The 13,262-nt window shown below is 34.5% G+C and overlaps 1 protein-coding gene and 2 long non-coding RNA genes across 3 annotated transcripts in view; 2 read left to right on the top strand and 1 right to left on the bottom strand.

The window, feature by feature from the left end:
* The first annotated feature begins 2,059 nt into the window (after nt 1-2,059).
* Nucleotides 2,060-2,642, top strand: LOC118484328. The gene is made up of 3 exons (XR_004873352.1): nt 2,060-2,126; nt 2,218-2,309; nt 2,543-2,642. It is a non-coding gene; the product is annotated as an uncharacterized LOC118484328 (long non-coding RNA).
* Nucleotides 2,643-4,090: 1,448 nt separating this feature from the next.
* Nucleotides 4,091-4,537, top strand: LOC110891426. Its single transcript, XR_002565330.2, has 3 exons — nt 4,091-4,222; nt 4,315-4,429; nt 4,508-4,537. It is a non-coding gene; the product is annotated as an uncharacterized LOC110891426 (long non-coding RNA).
* A 5,189-nt stretch (nt 4,538-9,726) lies between these two features.
* LOC110891423 overlaps nt 9,727-13,262 on the bottom strand; it is a 38,466-nt gene continuing 34,930 nt past the window's right edge. The window contains exons 7-9 of the mRNA XM_022139115.2: nt 12,991-13,262; nt 10,487-11,479; nt 9,727-9,939 (exon numbers count right to left, since the gene is read on the bottom strand). The exon at nt 12,991-13,262 is cut by the window's right edge and continues 661 nt beyond it. Of these exons, the coding sequence (XP_021994807.1) occupies nt 9,859-9,939; nt 10,487-11,479; nt 12,991-13,262 (1,346 nt within the window). The 3' untranslated portion in view covers nt 9,727-9,858. The remainder of the gene's footprint in view (nt 9,940-10,486; nt 11,480-12,990) is intronic.

The following is a 13,262-nucleotide window of genomic DNA, read 5'->3' as shown; positions in this document are numbered from 1 at the left end:
GGGTCTAGCTCGGCTCGACTCGGCTCGTTTACAGCCCTAATTCATTGTATATTAAAAATAAAAGTTGGTTCTTACACATTTTAATTTGACACATACATCTCTTATTTGTTAAGTAAGTTACACATTCAGTTTTAATTTTTGGTAATTAATAACTTTGACCCGCCAACCTTCTACTTACTAATTTGACGCCTCATTTTATTTGAATTAGTTTTATGATTTTACACCGTTTTAAGGAAAAAATTTTGTTAGACTGGTGGGTATGGGAAGGATAGTCTCTTTGGAGACTATCCGCCACGTAGGCGCCACGTAATCACGGGAGGAGGATAGTCTCTTTGGGGACTACCCAAGGGTGTGGAAACTACCCCACCATTAATAATCTATCTATTATACTAAAGCAAAATAAATGTTGACTTTTTGACTTTGATGTGGCTATTCTCTTTGGCCAGAGAATTGGAATTTGGGCCGCATTTTGCTTTTTACTCCTATATTCCTTCACACGCTTTCTCCAAAATTCTTACTGAGATCCTTTCCTTCTTCATTTGAATTTCAACTAAAGAACCCTAACTTATCTCTGCTCTGCAGTCTTCTACATTTTCGACTTCGTGTATGGCGATTTCATCTACCTATTTCATCTTCTCAGCCATTCCATTGAGAAACCCTAATTTCAGTTTCATCTCTAACTCTTGATTATGTTCCGACGAAACCCTAACCATAGGCACCATCACGCTGCTGACAAAGAACTTGAACACTACGACTTTCATGGGTGGTGATTTCCAGATTTAGGATGACGGTTCATTTTTTGGCTTTTGCCAATCGTCTCTCGAATGACAGTTCTGTTGGCAAGAGAGAATGAAGGTTTTTGGGTTTCTATTGAACTTGAGGTAATAGTTATAGTACTTTTTTTCTAAATTATTTAACTAGGGTTTCAGATGTTTTGCTTATTCGATTGTAGAAGAATGTGTATTTGTAGTTTTTATTATTTCCCTTTTTGTCTAGGGTTGTTTGTTTTCGATGATGCAATCAATTTTGGATTTATAAGTTGTTCACACCATTGCAAGGTAATTCTCAGTTCCTCGATTGAATGTATATTTGTTTTACTATACATCTTATCATGGAGTTATTATCTATGTTGCAATTTGCATAGGAAACAGAGACTTTAAAATGTTGTTATCACTAATCTTATTTTTAATTAAAATGGTACGTATTTACTTTCTAAATGAATGTCATACTGATCTTTTAATTGGGTTAAATGACAATCTGTTTACAATTCCTTACCCTATTTATAACGTATTTGACTTATTTATCTAAGCCGGCGCGTCCGGGTTAGAGTTGATGTCACGAATAAAAAATGTAAATCATATTTGGGTTCGGGTTCGGGTTCGGGTTCAGGTTTGTCGGTTTAACACACTAACAGATCACCAATGATATAAGTCGAATATTAATGTTTAAAAGAAATTTTTTATGATTATTTGATTGCTACTTGCTTCCAGAAGTGACGTTTTTTTGGTGATTGTTTGATTGCTACTTGCTTCCCTAAGTTAGTTTTGATATTTTTTTTTATGAATAGTATGTTAGCTGGTATATATACTTATGAATAGTATGTTACAGGTCAAGAATTTTCCTCGGATGGATTTGTTGTTAAAAGCTCAAGGGGTAGAACAAGCAGAGCAATATTTCAAGAGCCTTCCAGATGATGTCAATAAGCTCCAAGTTTACAGTGCTCTTTTGAATTGTTATGCAACCACAAAATCAGTAGAAAAAGCCGAAGCTACTGCAGAGAAAATGAAGCAATCGCCTCCTTCAACTAGACCATGGATTCTCATCTTCATCTTCAAGGTATTCGATTTAGAGTTCCGATTGGGATTATGACGGTGACTCGGTTTATACTTTATATTATGACAGTGATGAGTTTCGTTGTGTTGGGTTTAGTGTGAAATCATGGGGAACTTGCTCTGTTTGGTTCAAGTAGATCAATCTACTGATGCTATAAAGGAAAATTTTGGGAAGTTTGATGATGTTCTTTAGCCGGGCTGCATTGCGTGCCGTGGATATTTGAAAGTCGGCTTGCTAGACATCTTACTCTTAGGTTTCAGCAGTTGGATGTCATGTGTGAGACCAAAACAAAGGTTTTTCTTTCTCTTTGAATGTTATGTTTGCCCCTTAATTATGTTCATGATATAATCTGTTTATCCATGTGAATTTATGTTGGCTGAACAGATATACTTGAGTGTCGAGCGGAAGCGATTGCTGAACAAGTATAAAATTGAGATCTCTGTTGAGGAGTAACTTCTACATCATTGCCTATACCGGTAAATCATCATGTTCTGGTCCCAAATATTGGCTTTATTTCAACATTAGTTTAGCTTTGAAATTGGTTTATTTTTAAAAATGGGTTGAGGGTTTAGGGTAATCGACCTACCTACTGGTAAAGATCTCTTGGGCAATATAAATATGGTCTTAGTTGTCGTTATCTAATTAGTTGGCGTTATGTAATTATTTCTTAATTTTTTCCAATACGAATATGTTTTTTTCCTTTACGCAGTTGGGGTTTTTGTAGATTGGTACCAGGTCCCTCATTCGCCATGCTCGTGATGGTTACAATGTTTGCATCTTTGCATATGGTCCAACTGAATTTAATAAAAACGCATACAATGGTAAGAAATTTTCTCATTTCCGTTAATTAATCAATGTGTTACTCAGGCTATAAAAAATACATAGATTTTGTCACGGTCTCTCGAAATAGAGGAAAGATACCAGTGAATATGACACATTGACATGTATGTTCAAATGGTTGAGATTTATAACAAATAAGTTTGAGATATACATGCTCCGTGAGGGCTTAAACAAAAAAAAACATGTTTTTTTTTATCTTTGCACTAGATTTTGTGAGTTGATAGTGGTGGCTTGGTGGCGGTTCAACTCATTATCTTAGAAACACATCGATTTAGGTTATGTCTTTTATTTAACGGGGCAAACAAGCTAAGCTAGGTTAAATGGGTCAAATGCTTTGAAAATAATCTGAATGATATTCAAAAGATTCATAAAAATGGAACAACAGGCATGTGTTTCTAAGATAAATCAAATAGGTTAATTGCTTTGAAAATAATCAGCTAACTACATGGTTTTTATTTTTATTTTTATATTTTCATTACTAACTATTTACTATTTTCTTTATTAAATTTGTGTAAGGAAATCATTCTTTAAGCAATAATGTCGAGACTCTATATTTTTGCTTACAAACTCTGATAAGGAAGGTAATTTTATTCATTCTTGTGAAAGTATTCTTTTTATATTACTTCCAACTTTCATGGAAAATATTTATTTATATTGATTCGAATGTGGTGCATCTTATTTGTGTTACAATCAAATTTTGAAGAGTTGCATTTTAAAGCATTCCATTAATTAACGTGATTCACTAAACGTGAGTATTCTACACTCTATATATGGGAGGAGTTTGTTTAATAGTTGGTGTTTTAACTTTTCATTGCAGATTGTATTGAAGACATTTCACAAATCATAAAGTCCTACCTTAAGTTAGAACCCCAGGTATTGCTACAATCTCTTACACTATGTGCTCAGCTGATCAAGCTCTCTTCCAATGTGTAATATAACTATTCTCCTGCTCTAACCCTTTGCATCAGGACCATACAATGGCATCTAAAAGAATCTTGATATAAAGGGACATTGATTCGCGAGTGATAGTGGTTATATATGTGTATGTAGCACTTTTTAAACGGACTCAGACTAAAAAGAGTTACGATCTAAGCTTAAGGGGTGTTGTGAAATGCAGGTAATTCATCACTCATTCTTGGTTTTATTAAAGTTTAATTTCATTTATCAGTTGAAATAAAAATTATTGTTAGATGTCTAATACATACGTCATCTATCATATGTCTATTCAAAAGTTAAAATGTAATTTGTATATTAAAAATCTAATAATGTCATCTGAGGAACCATGGGCGTTTAATCCTAAAGTTTTTTTTTTTTCCAATAGTGATTGCAATGATGCTTCTTTTAATGTATCTATGAAGCAACATGGGGAAAAGTCACTTCCTCCCATTTATATGAAGAATTCTATGATTTATGGATCGTTAGTGTCATCTTCATCTCTTAGGTCAAGTACTGTTCAGAGAATAACAAGTGGCTTATTCACTTTTCCACTTGTGAAGTATATGGGAAAACCATTGGTAGCTTTCTTCCCCAAGATAGCCCTCTACGACAGGTAAGGATACAGATATATTTAACTTTCAGTAGCTTTTTTCCATAAATCAGTTGAGTACTTGCTAAGTCTTTGTTGTTATTAACTACTTACAGGATCCTGCTTACTATATTCTCAAAGAAGACACATCCCCTTGCATTTTTGGCTCAATCGAGAAACAACGATGGTCTTATGCATGTGCAAAACAGTTAATTGAGAGGTTCATCTATGGTGAGCATACTCTCTTTCGGCTCATTTAGTTATAACATCCCCTGTTGCATGCTCTCATTACTTTCATTTTCATTGCAGCCGAGGGTGCTGAGAATGGTTTGAGAATGCTTTTATCGGTAATTTTAATATCATGCAGTACTTATATATATGCATATATAAAACGTAAAACATATTATATATAATATTAATATCAATATCGAAAGTCAAAACTCAAAAGTTCCAATATTTGAAACATGCTCTAATCGTAAGCCATGAAATCTTTCTCCGAGTCCACATCAAAAGGCATCCGCAATGACAGTCAATAATGGTCAAATATCGTTCAATATCACCGATAAATCAATAATATCGGAACCGATATTTGACACCAATATTTTGTGAAGGGCCAACAATCGATATCCCACCAATATTAACCATAGATCTTCAGTTTCATTTTGTAGGCTGTTAGTAAACTGTTACAATTACATTTATGTTTTCCCATTTAAAAACCTAGAAGTTAAAATATTGGAGGTTGATGCGTGAACAATTGGTGTGTAACTTTCATAGGATTGATTTTGATTGAGTTGTGTGAATTTGATTTCTGGCTTTATAACAGGTGGTTAGGGGATTGATGTTTAATATTGTGATGGGTTATGATAGAAAAAGTGTTAAAAGGATGTTTTGTTGCAGGTTTATATATGCATTTATGGGATTGGGCGTTGTTCTGTGTTGCATCTCTTGCTCATGTTGCAGCTGAAGATATCCATGGATGTTGCCTTTGTTTCGTATCCTTTTTATTCCTTTCGTTTATCTCGATTATGTTTGTAAACATTTGCAATGGTCAATTTCCATATGTCTGATTTTCAGTAAAATTGGTATCAATGTATGTGAATAGTACTCATAATATAGGCAAAATTAAGTGATGGTCAATAGGTTGTTTATGTCATGCTTTTTACTCATTCAGTTGATTCAAATTTCTTAGTTACTTCCTTAGCGTGAAAGTTGGCAGTACACCATACTGAAAATAGTTTTGATCCAGCTTAAGGTGGCTTTGGTCGGGTTCATTGTACTTGATCGTTGGGAAAAGGTGTGTTACACTGTCACTGTGATTAGTACAAAAATGTATATTTTCGTTGTTTTTAAGATTTTTCACCAAAGTACCAACATTTGATGTTTTTTAGGATCTATCAGAGGACACCCAACTGAAAGCATTGATAGTATTCGAGAATTCATTGAAGACAATGTTGAGATTTGTAAATGGGTCGACATTACTACTTTGTTACCATTTTTTCTTAGTGCCTTTATGATACAACTTTGCTTTCTTAATGCATTTGGTTCATCATTGCAAGTTATACTTTCAAGGCTACCAATATAATTCAGTTTGAAAGTTAAAAGGAAAACACATCAGCCAACATATTAATATGTCAATTTGTTTGTAGGATTTTATTTATGTATTAGTCATTAATAATTAATGTAAATAACTTTATGTATTAATCATTAATAATTTGTTTATTTATGTATTAATCATTAATAATTAATGAAAAAGCATCTCAACCGTTTGTTTAATTTGTGTAGATAAATCCAAGGCTTAAATGAGGCACGCACGAGAATATGTATTTGGTATAAATTGCATGCGTGACGATGCCAGAACTACAAGCTCCGATATGTGTATGGGAGCAAAGAACTCTACCACTCAATCCTACCGGTGATTACTTTGTAGCAAAGAGTATTTGTCAATTTGCATGTGTACCAAATAAATTACTTTTTGTATGATTTATTTACGTGTTAAACATAAATAGCTTTACTATGATTTATTTCATTGATTATTGATTATATGTGTTCTGCTCAATATATGTTTAGGTCAAAATAGGTTCGGGTCAGTCAAAACGGGTTTTGCTCAAAATAGGTTCATGTAAATATGTGTTCTGCTCAATATGCATTAAGGTCAAAACTTGTTAAAAATGCTTTATTTAAGAAAATATATATCAAATAACCAAAGTTATAAAAAAGTAATAAAAATATGAAATCTATCCGGGTTCTAAAAATTGCTATAAAATCATTTGTACAGTAACATCTCAATACCTATAAAAATGAATCAAAACATATTTACCTAAATGAGAAAAATCATATTTTTATACGTTTATATTGAAAAGTTCTTTAATTACAATGTTCATCTCATTGGCAGTATATATTATACGTTTGTGTTAAGCCACCCGCGAAGCTCGCGGGATCTTAGGCTAGTATATTAATATATATATATATATATATATATATATATAAAGGATGAGAGAGAAGTAAAATGGGGGCCCACCACTGTTGCCCCGTCTCCACCGTCGGAAATCCGACGCTTTTGCCGTGTCGGGCCCCAAGGGGGCGGTGTTTGACGAGGCTAGAAGGGGGGGGGGGGAGGGGGGCTCTGCTGATCCCCATACCCAATGGTCTTATCCTTTAGATTAGTCAAATCTTGATCAGTTAAGCTATTAACCAATACCACCAACATATTTTCATATCAGACACCAAATTATAAACCAATAGAACTATTGACTTTTTGCATCAGTTGACTCCAGGTCAAACATAAGCCAATATAGCTGTTGATCTTTTGCACAAATCAGCATAGTACTATAATTCTTCATTTTTGGTCTCAACATTCAATATTACTGTTTTCAACACCCTACTTCCCATTCATAAAGAAAAGTAGAAAACATACATTACATAGAAATAAACAAAGACCCACTAACCCACTAACTAATAATTAAGGCCAGTAACCCATTAGCCCACTAAGGGGCTGTTTGGTAACCTCTGAATGGTCATTAAGAGGCTACCTCTTAATGGAACCATTAAGAATTTTACCAATGAGAAGGTAGAAGAATGTGACATGTGATGATTTACCATTCAGAGGTTACCTCTTAACCATTCAGACTTGAGGTTACCTCTTATTCATTCAGAGGTTTTAAACCATTAAGAGGTAACATCTGAATGGTCATTAAGAGGCTACCAAACAGCCCCTAACTTAATCTTGCTAACACTTAAACATAAAAAAAACATGACAAATAAAAATAATTGACCCTAAATATATTGATCCAATTAAAGTAAATACTTCTACCGACCAGATTGTCGTCAAGATTAATCCAACACCATTACCTCCAACTCTCCAAGAAACTATTAATGTGTCATCACTAAGGTGCGTTGGGTCCATGGAATTTTTACAAGATTGTAATTTTTGAAAGTAATTGGAATTTTAAAATTGGATTTTGAATTAAAATTTGCTAAAATTAATCAGACTTTAAAAATTTAAAGGAACTGGGTATTGACGCTCATTTTGAATTTGAATTTGTAATGAATTTGGATGACAATACAATAAGGCTAAAGGGTGTGGTCATGACCCTCATTACCACCATGACCCTCTGCATAGGCACAACCTCACCCCTCTAATCCACCTTCCAAAACCACTGTGTGGTCATAACCTCTAATCTACATGGTTGAACCCACGGGAACCACCATCAATCAAGGAGAGAGACGGTGTACTATTTGATTAATGGTCCTATGTGGCAAATAATGTCCTAACCCACGCCCCCCACACCTCATAGCCTATTAAAAACAATAATAAAAATGTCGGGCACCCACCTACAGGTCACACCACTACTGTTATGAAGATTGGAAATATAATGTATGTGCAGATTGTGGAACTGAAAGCCAAGATTGGCAACAAATATCAGCAATTAAATGGCATTAATTGGCAAAAACTCAACAAAAAAGTCATATAACTGGCGAGGTGAATTGTTCTGTTATGCACATTGAAGCTAAAGTCAAACAGGGTCAACCACTGTTAATTAGATGATATGTAAAATTATTCTATAGAGTATATATAGATCCTTGAAATGCTGCAAAAAAAAAAAAAAAAAAAATATCAACAGGTGGGACAATTGGACGAAATATCCTTTGTTGTTGATATATGATGTATATTCGGGTGTCTTGACAAGGCCGGTTTGAGGGTAATTCAAACCAAGCCATTGCTTTGGGCCTCACCTCCCTAAAGGGCACAATAATTAAAACCTCTTGCAAGTATACATATGGAAATTCGGTGCGAAAGACCCATCATGGCAATTCAAGCATCACATAAACCAAAGGCACGGAAGTATCATTAAGTTTTATTTGTGTAATCCACCTACAATCTCTCTTTATATTGTAATTGTTACAGGTTGCAAGTAAACTTATTTTTATTTTCTCGAAAAGGCCTCTATTTTAGTTATTGCTTTGGGCCCCCACAAAGGTCGAGCCGGCCCTGTGTCTTGAATAAATCTGGGGTATACCGTATACGGTTGATTTTTGGAAATAACTAAGAGTTGAAATGCTGGATATTGCTTGCTACCATTTGAAGATTTATAATTTAATTAGAAGATGGAGATTGGTCATTTGAATGGGAATGAATTCCTACATGAGTAGAGTGAAGATAATATGGCTTTTTGATATGTTTAATGAGAAAATATACCATGTCAATGATCCATGTGGTGTGTTTGTTTTGTGAGTAATTCTTTGAAAAATGCAAGTTTTATGGTCTTCTTATGCGGTTATGACAATATATGTGCATAGCAGAACAGCTCAGCGGGAAGTAAAATCGATGAAAAGCCAACGTTGACTTCTACCAAAAGTCAACGCCAACTTTGAGCGAAAGTCAACACAGTTCTAAATGGTGTTGTCAAGAAAACTACGAAGTTTCAAGTAGTTTATTTTGTAGTTAGCATTGAGGACTTGTAGTTTCATTTGTATACTTTGTATTGCTACGTATTTTGTGGTTTTGTTTTATCATTCGGGCCATATATCGGCCCAATATGGGAATTGTTTTGAGCTGGATAATCCATCTGGGTCGTGTACGGTTCAAAGGGATTGTAGCTACATTTGGGCCGATATTGAATGCCAACTAGTATACAGACGATCCAAATTATATTACAATGGGTCAGGCCAATGTTTAGGGTTCTTCAAATTCAGGGGTAGTTGAAGCGTGAGATTTCTCAAGATTGGCTACTAGTCAAAAAATTTGTATTTTTCATTTTCTTTTTAATAAAACTTTACCGGGTATCGGCCCATTTAACTAGAAAATGTCCTAACTTTTTCTAAAGGCGTTAACCCTGGGCTCTATCTCTATTTGCCAAAAAAAAAAAAAAAAACCAAATGTTTTATATATGACAATAAATGTATTTAACCTTTTCCTTTCCATCACATCACATGAATCTGAATTAACTCAGAAATGGACATGCGGTCCATTTAGTAAGGTAGCAAAATATATTAATAAACAAAACAAACATAAACCATGCCAAAATGGGTATCATCAAACAAACTTAGACTTCAACTACTTCTGGTTCATTAAACAAACTTAGACTTCAACTAATTCTGGTTTGATTCAAGTACGGGATTTTGACCACAAAGTCAACTTTATTGCTTGAGCGGGTTTAGCTTTAGCCAAGGGTGTCATTCTGGTCTTCAACTTTTTCTTCCCAACTGTAAATACCCCGCTTCTTGCTTGTACTTCCATCAATCTAATAAACAAATTGTTGAAATATATGTTAGTAATTGAAGACAACAAAAAATTGGTTAAAAAGTAGTGATGTGGAGGCTTGGTTGTTGTTCAAAATGGTGATGAAAATTGGTTAAGAAAAAACTCTAGAATGACAATGAAGAACTTGGTGATATCATAGACTTCAAACAATGAACAATATGCTTTTAATATTCATGATAAATGCTCCATATTCATTATACATGCACTATAATACGTTTTCCAAAAGTGATAAACTGTACCTAGATGTCAACAATGTTCATCAACCTATAAAGAGAGTAAGTTTGGTAAGGAAAAAAGAGGCTGTAGTAACTTCATGAATAGTTAGCAAGGGTTTAGGACTTAAGCACTACAAGTTAAAAATTGAAGAGTGGGTTTTTAATATAATCCTAATGATTTTAGTACAAATACTATGGCACATATACTGAGTTATGCTTTATTAGTTTAATCTGATTTCAACGATTTCAACGATTTCAACGAGCATTTTGCATATGTACAGGAATGGTTAATGGTTTAGAACTTTAACTTACTTGAAATGATAATGCTTTCTCAAGTTCCTTGGCAACGACTTTCATTGTAGGACGTTGATCTTGAGTTTCTGCCACACATTGATATGCAATGTTTATGAATGTATGCAAAGAATCCTTGTTGGGTTCTCTACTTAGATCGAAATTGTTTACACTGACTTCTTCCTTTAGTATAGGATCTATCATGTCCTCTAGTGTTTCTGTGCCAAAGTTTGATCTTGCTATTGGGACCAACCCCTTGTCAGTCTCCTTCAGGTAAATTGGGTCATTGATTGCTCTCCCAAACAGAATTTCAAGCAAGACTACTCCAAAACAATAAACATCTGATTCTCTTTTTAACTTACCAGTTTTCTCATACTGTGGATCTCTGTAGGGTTTTCTGCCAATACGTATATTGGGATAGAGAACTCCGTCTTCTTGATTTGAAGGCAAGAATACAGACCACCAAAAGTTAACAATCTTTGCCCCCCAGTTCTCATCAAACCCAATGTTGTAGCTACATATATCACGGTTTATTATCATCTTTTGGTCTTCCATCTCAAAGTGAAGGTACCTCAATGCATGTGCAACATCAATGCATATGTTCAAACGCTTTTCCCATGTCAATATACACATAACATTTACATTTTCCAAATAATCATCTAGGTATCCATTAGAAACATTCTCAGTGACAATGATCATCTCAGAACCCTCAACACAAAACCCAAGCAGATTGACTATGTTGGGATGCTTAACACCGGTAAGCATCTCGATTTCTGTTAAAAACTCTTCTTCTCCGTATAGGTTATGTCCAGAGGGGTACCGTTTTATAACTACTGTGTTGTGTACCTTTGGATGTACTCCTTTGTCCTTCCCCTCTTCATCAAAGTGGTCAAGTTCTACTCTGTACAAAGTGCATTCGTCATCCCAAGATGCAATTTCGTATGTCCTTGAGAAATCATGGGTTGCTAATTTAATATCACTGAGACTAATCTTCAAGTGTTTCCACTTCTTTTCCTGCAAATATGTGACAAAGGGAAAAATAGAGTTATCAAATTGAACATAAATTGAGAAAAGAATGCCTCTTTAAACTTTTAGATAAACTAAAGCCGAAATTGAATCTGAGAGTTAGTCACAACTACAATTAGATAAGGTATATAGCTTCTGATATGTACAAAGTGTAGCAACCCATCTCCATTTGATTGCCATCTAATTAAACTGTAGCATCACCCTAGACCATCACTATGGGCAATACCTCCTGATCCCCTCACCCCTCTCTCGCAACCAGGGTGCATCTGCATCAAACAATTCGCCTGGATGCTTTTGTTACCTCTCGAATAATACTCATAAACCCAAGTTTGATTTCCTTAGATTCTAAAGAATTATCCCCATGTATCCAGTATACCTCATATGGTCATATGTGGTAAAAAAATTACCGTTGGTACACCCATTACCCAAATCCGATCTTAAACTCACCAAAAGCCGACTTTATGTATCAAATACTCACACAAACTTGTAACTATTTCATGTTTTTTTTAGTAATTCCAAGTTTGTAACAACTTAAAGATACTATTTACTATATTTCTTAAAATCTGTAAGATCTCACTCAGCTAAAGCAACCAACAGGTGTGCGGAATCCACCTGATGATCAACCACTGTAGATGAACACAAGAATGCAAGGATTTGAGAGAGAAATCAAGAATACACAGAGTATTCTTGATGAAGATGAATGACGTCACTCACACAAAGCGCCGCCAGACAAAACAGAATGATTAGGGCACAAAAATTCACACAGAAATCGTTGCCTTGTCTATTCCATATTAAAGTATATATACAAGGTGAAACCCGGACTTTCAAGACTAACTAGAAAGCCCGGAAAAACATAAAGCACAAAGCTCAGAGCTTTTGCCACAAAACTCAGACAAAAGCTAATCTATACAAAACTCTGACTAAACAAAAACCCTTCCAAACCTTGGACAAAATGTACCTAGGAACTTCTTAGGACCAAACTATACATAAAACTCTGACCAAGAAATTCCTTCCAAAACTTGGATAAATTGTCCCTAGGAACTTCTTGGGACTAACTTTACATAAAACTCTGACCAAGAAATTCCTTCCAAAACTTGGACAAATTGTCCCTAGGAACTTCTTGGGACTAAGTTTGGAAACTTGTACAATAAAGACCCTAAATGTTGGAAGCCTTGCACTTATCACCAAAAGTGCATTAACAAAATCATATATCAGATTCTAGATTCTAATGCGGTTAATTGTACGGTATGCCTAATACCATACATGTCTAAAAACCACAAAAAAATAAAACTAACTTTCATATCAAAATCCCACGTTACCCATCCCGGATGTTTTGGGTTTTCTTGTTCATTTTGGATTCTTTTAAGTTTTACCATCCTATGTTGACTTACTTTTTAGGTGAAGAGGAAATAAAGATATTTAGACAAAAGGAAAATTACTATTTAAGAATGATGAACACCCAAGAAAAAATAGATAATAAAATAGGAAAATGGTCTTACAATATTTTCACGATGCAATTGAAGTTCCAATGCTTTCTCTAGTTTAGCCACAATATTGGGCATAGATGGGCGGCTTGCTGGATCATCATTTAAGCAAGAATATACTAGGTTTGAGTAAATGAGGAGTGATTGGGAAGACAATAATTGAGTTAATATATGAGGATAGGTTATATCATGCAATGTTCCCATTTCAAAATGATACTTGACCAACTGAGCTAGAGACCTATCAGCTTTGTTCTGAATTAATGATTTCCTTCCGCACAATATTTCGG

This window comes from Helianthus annuus, chromosome 11 (genome assembly GCF_002127325.2).
Source record: "Helianthus annuus cultivar XRQ/B chromosome 11, HanXRQr2.0-SUNRISE, whole genome shotgun sequence".
NCBI lineage: Eukaryota > Viridiplantae > Streptophyta > Magnoliopsida > Asterales > Asteraceae > Helianthus > Helianthus annuus.
Note: the sequence above shows the minus strand (reverse complement) of the source record. Positions and strands in the feature narration are given on the sequence as shown.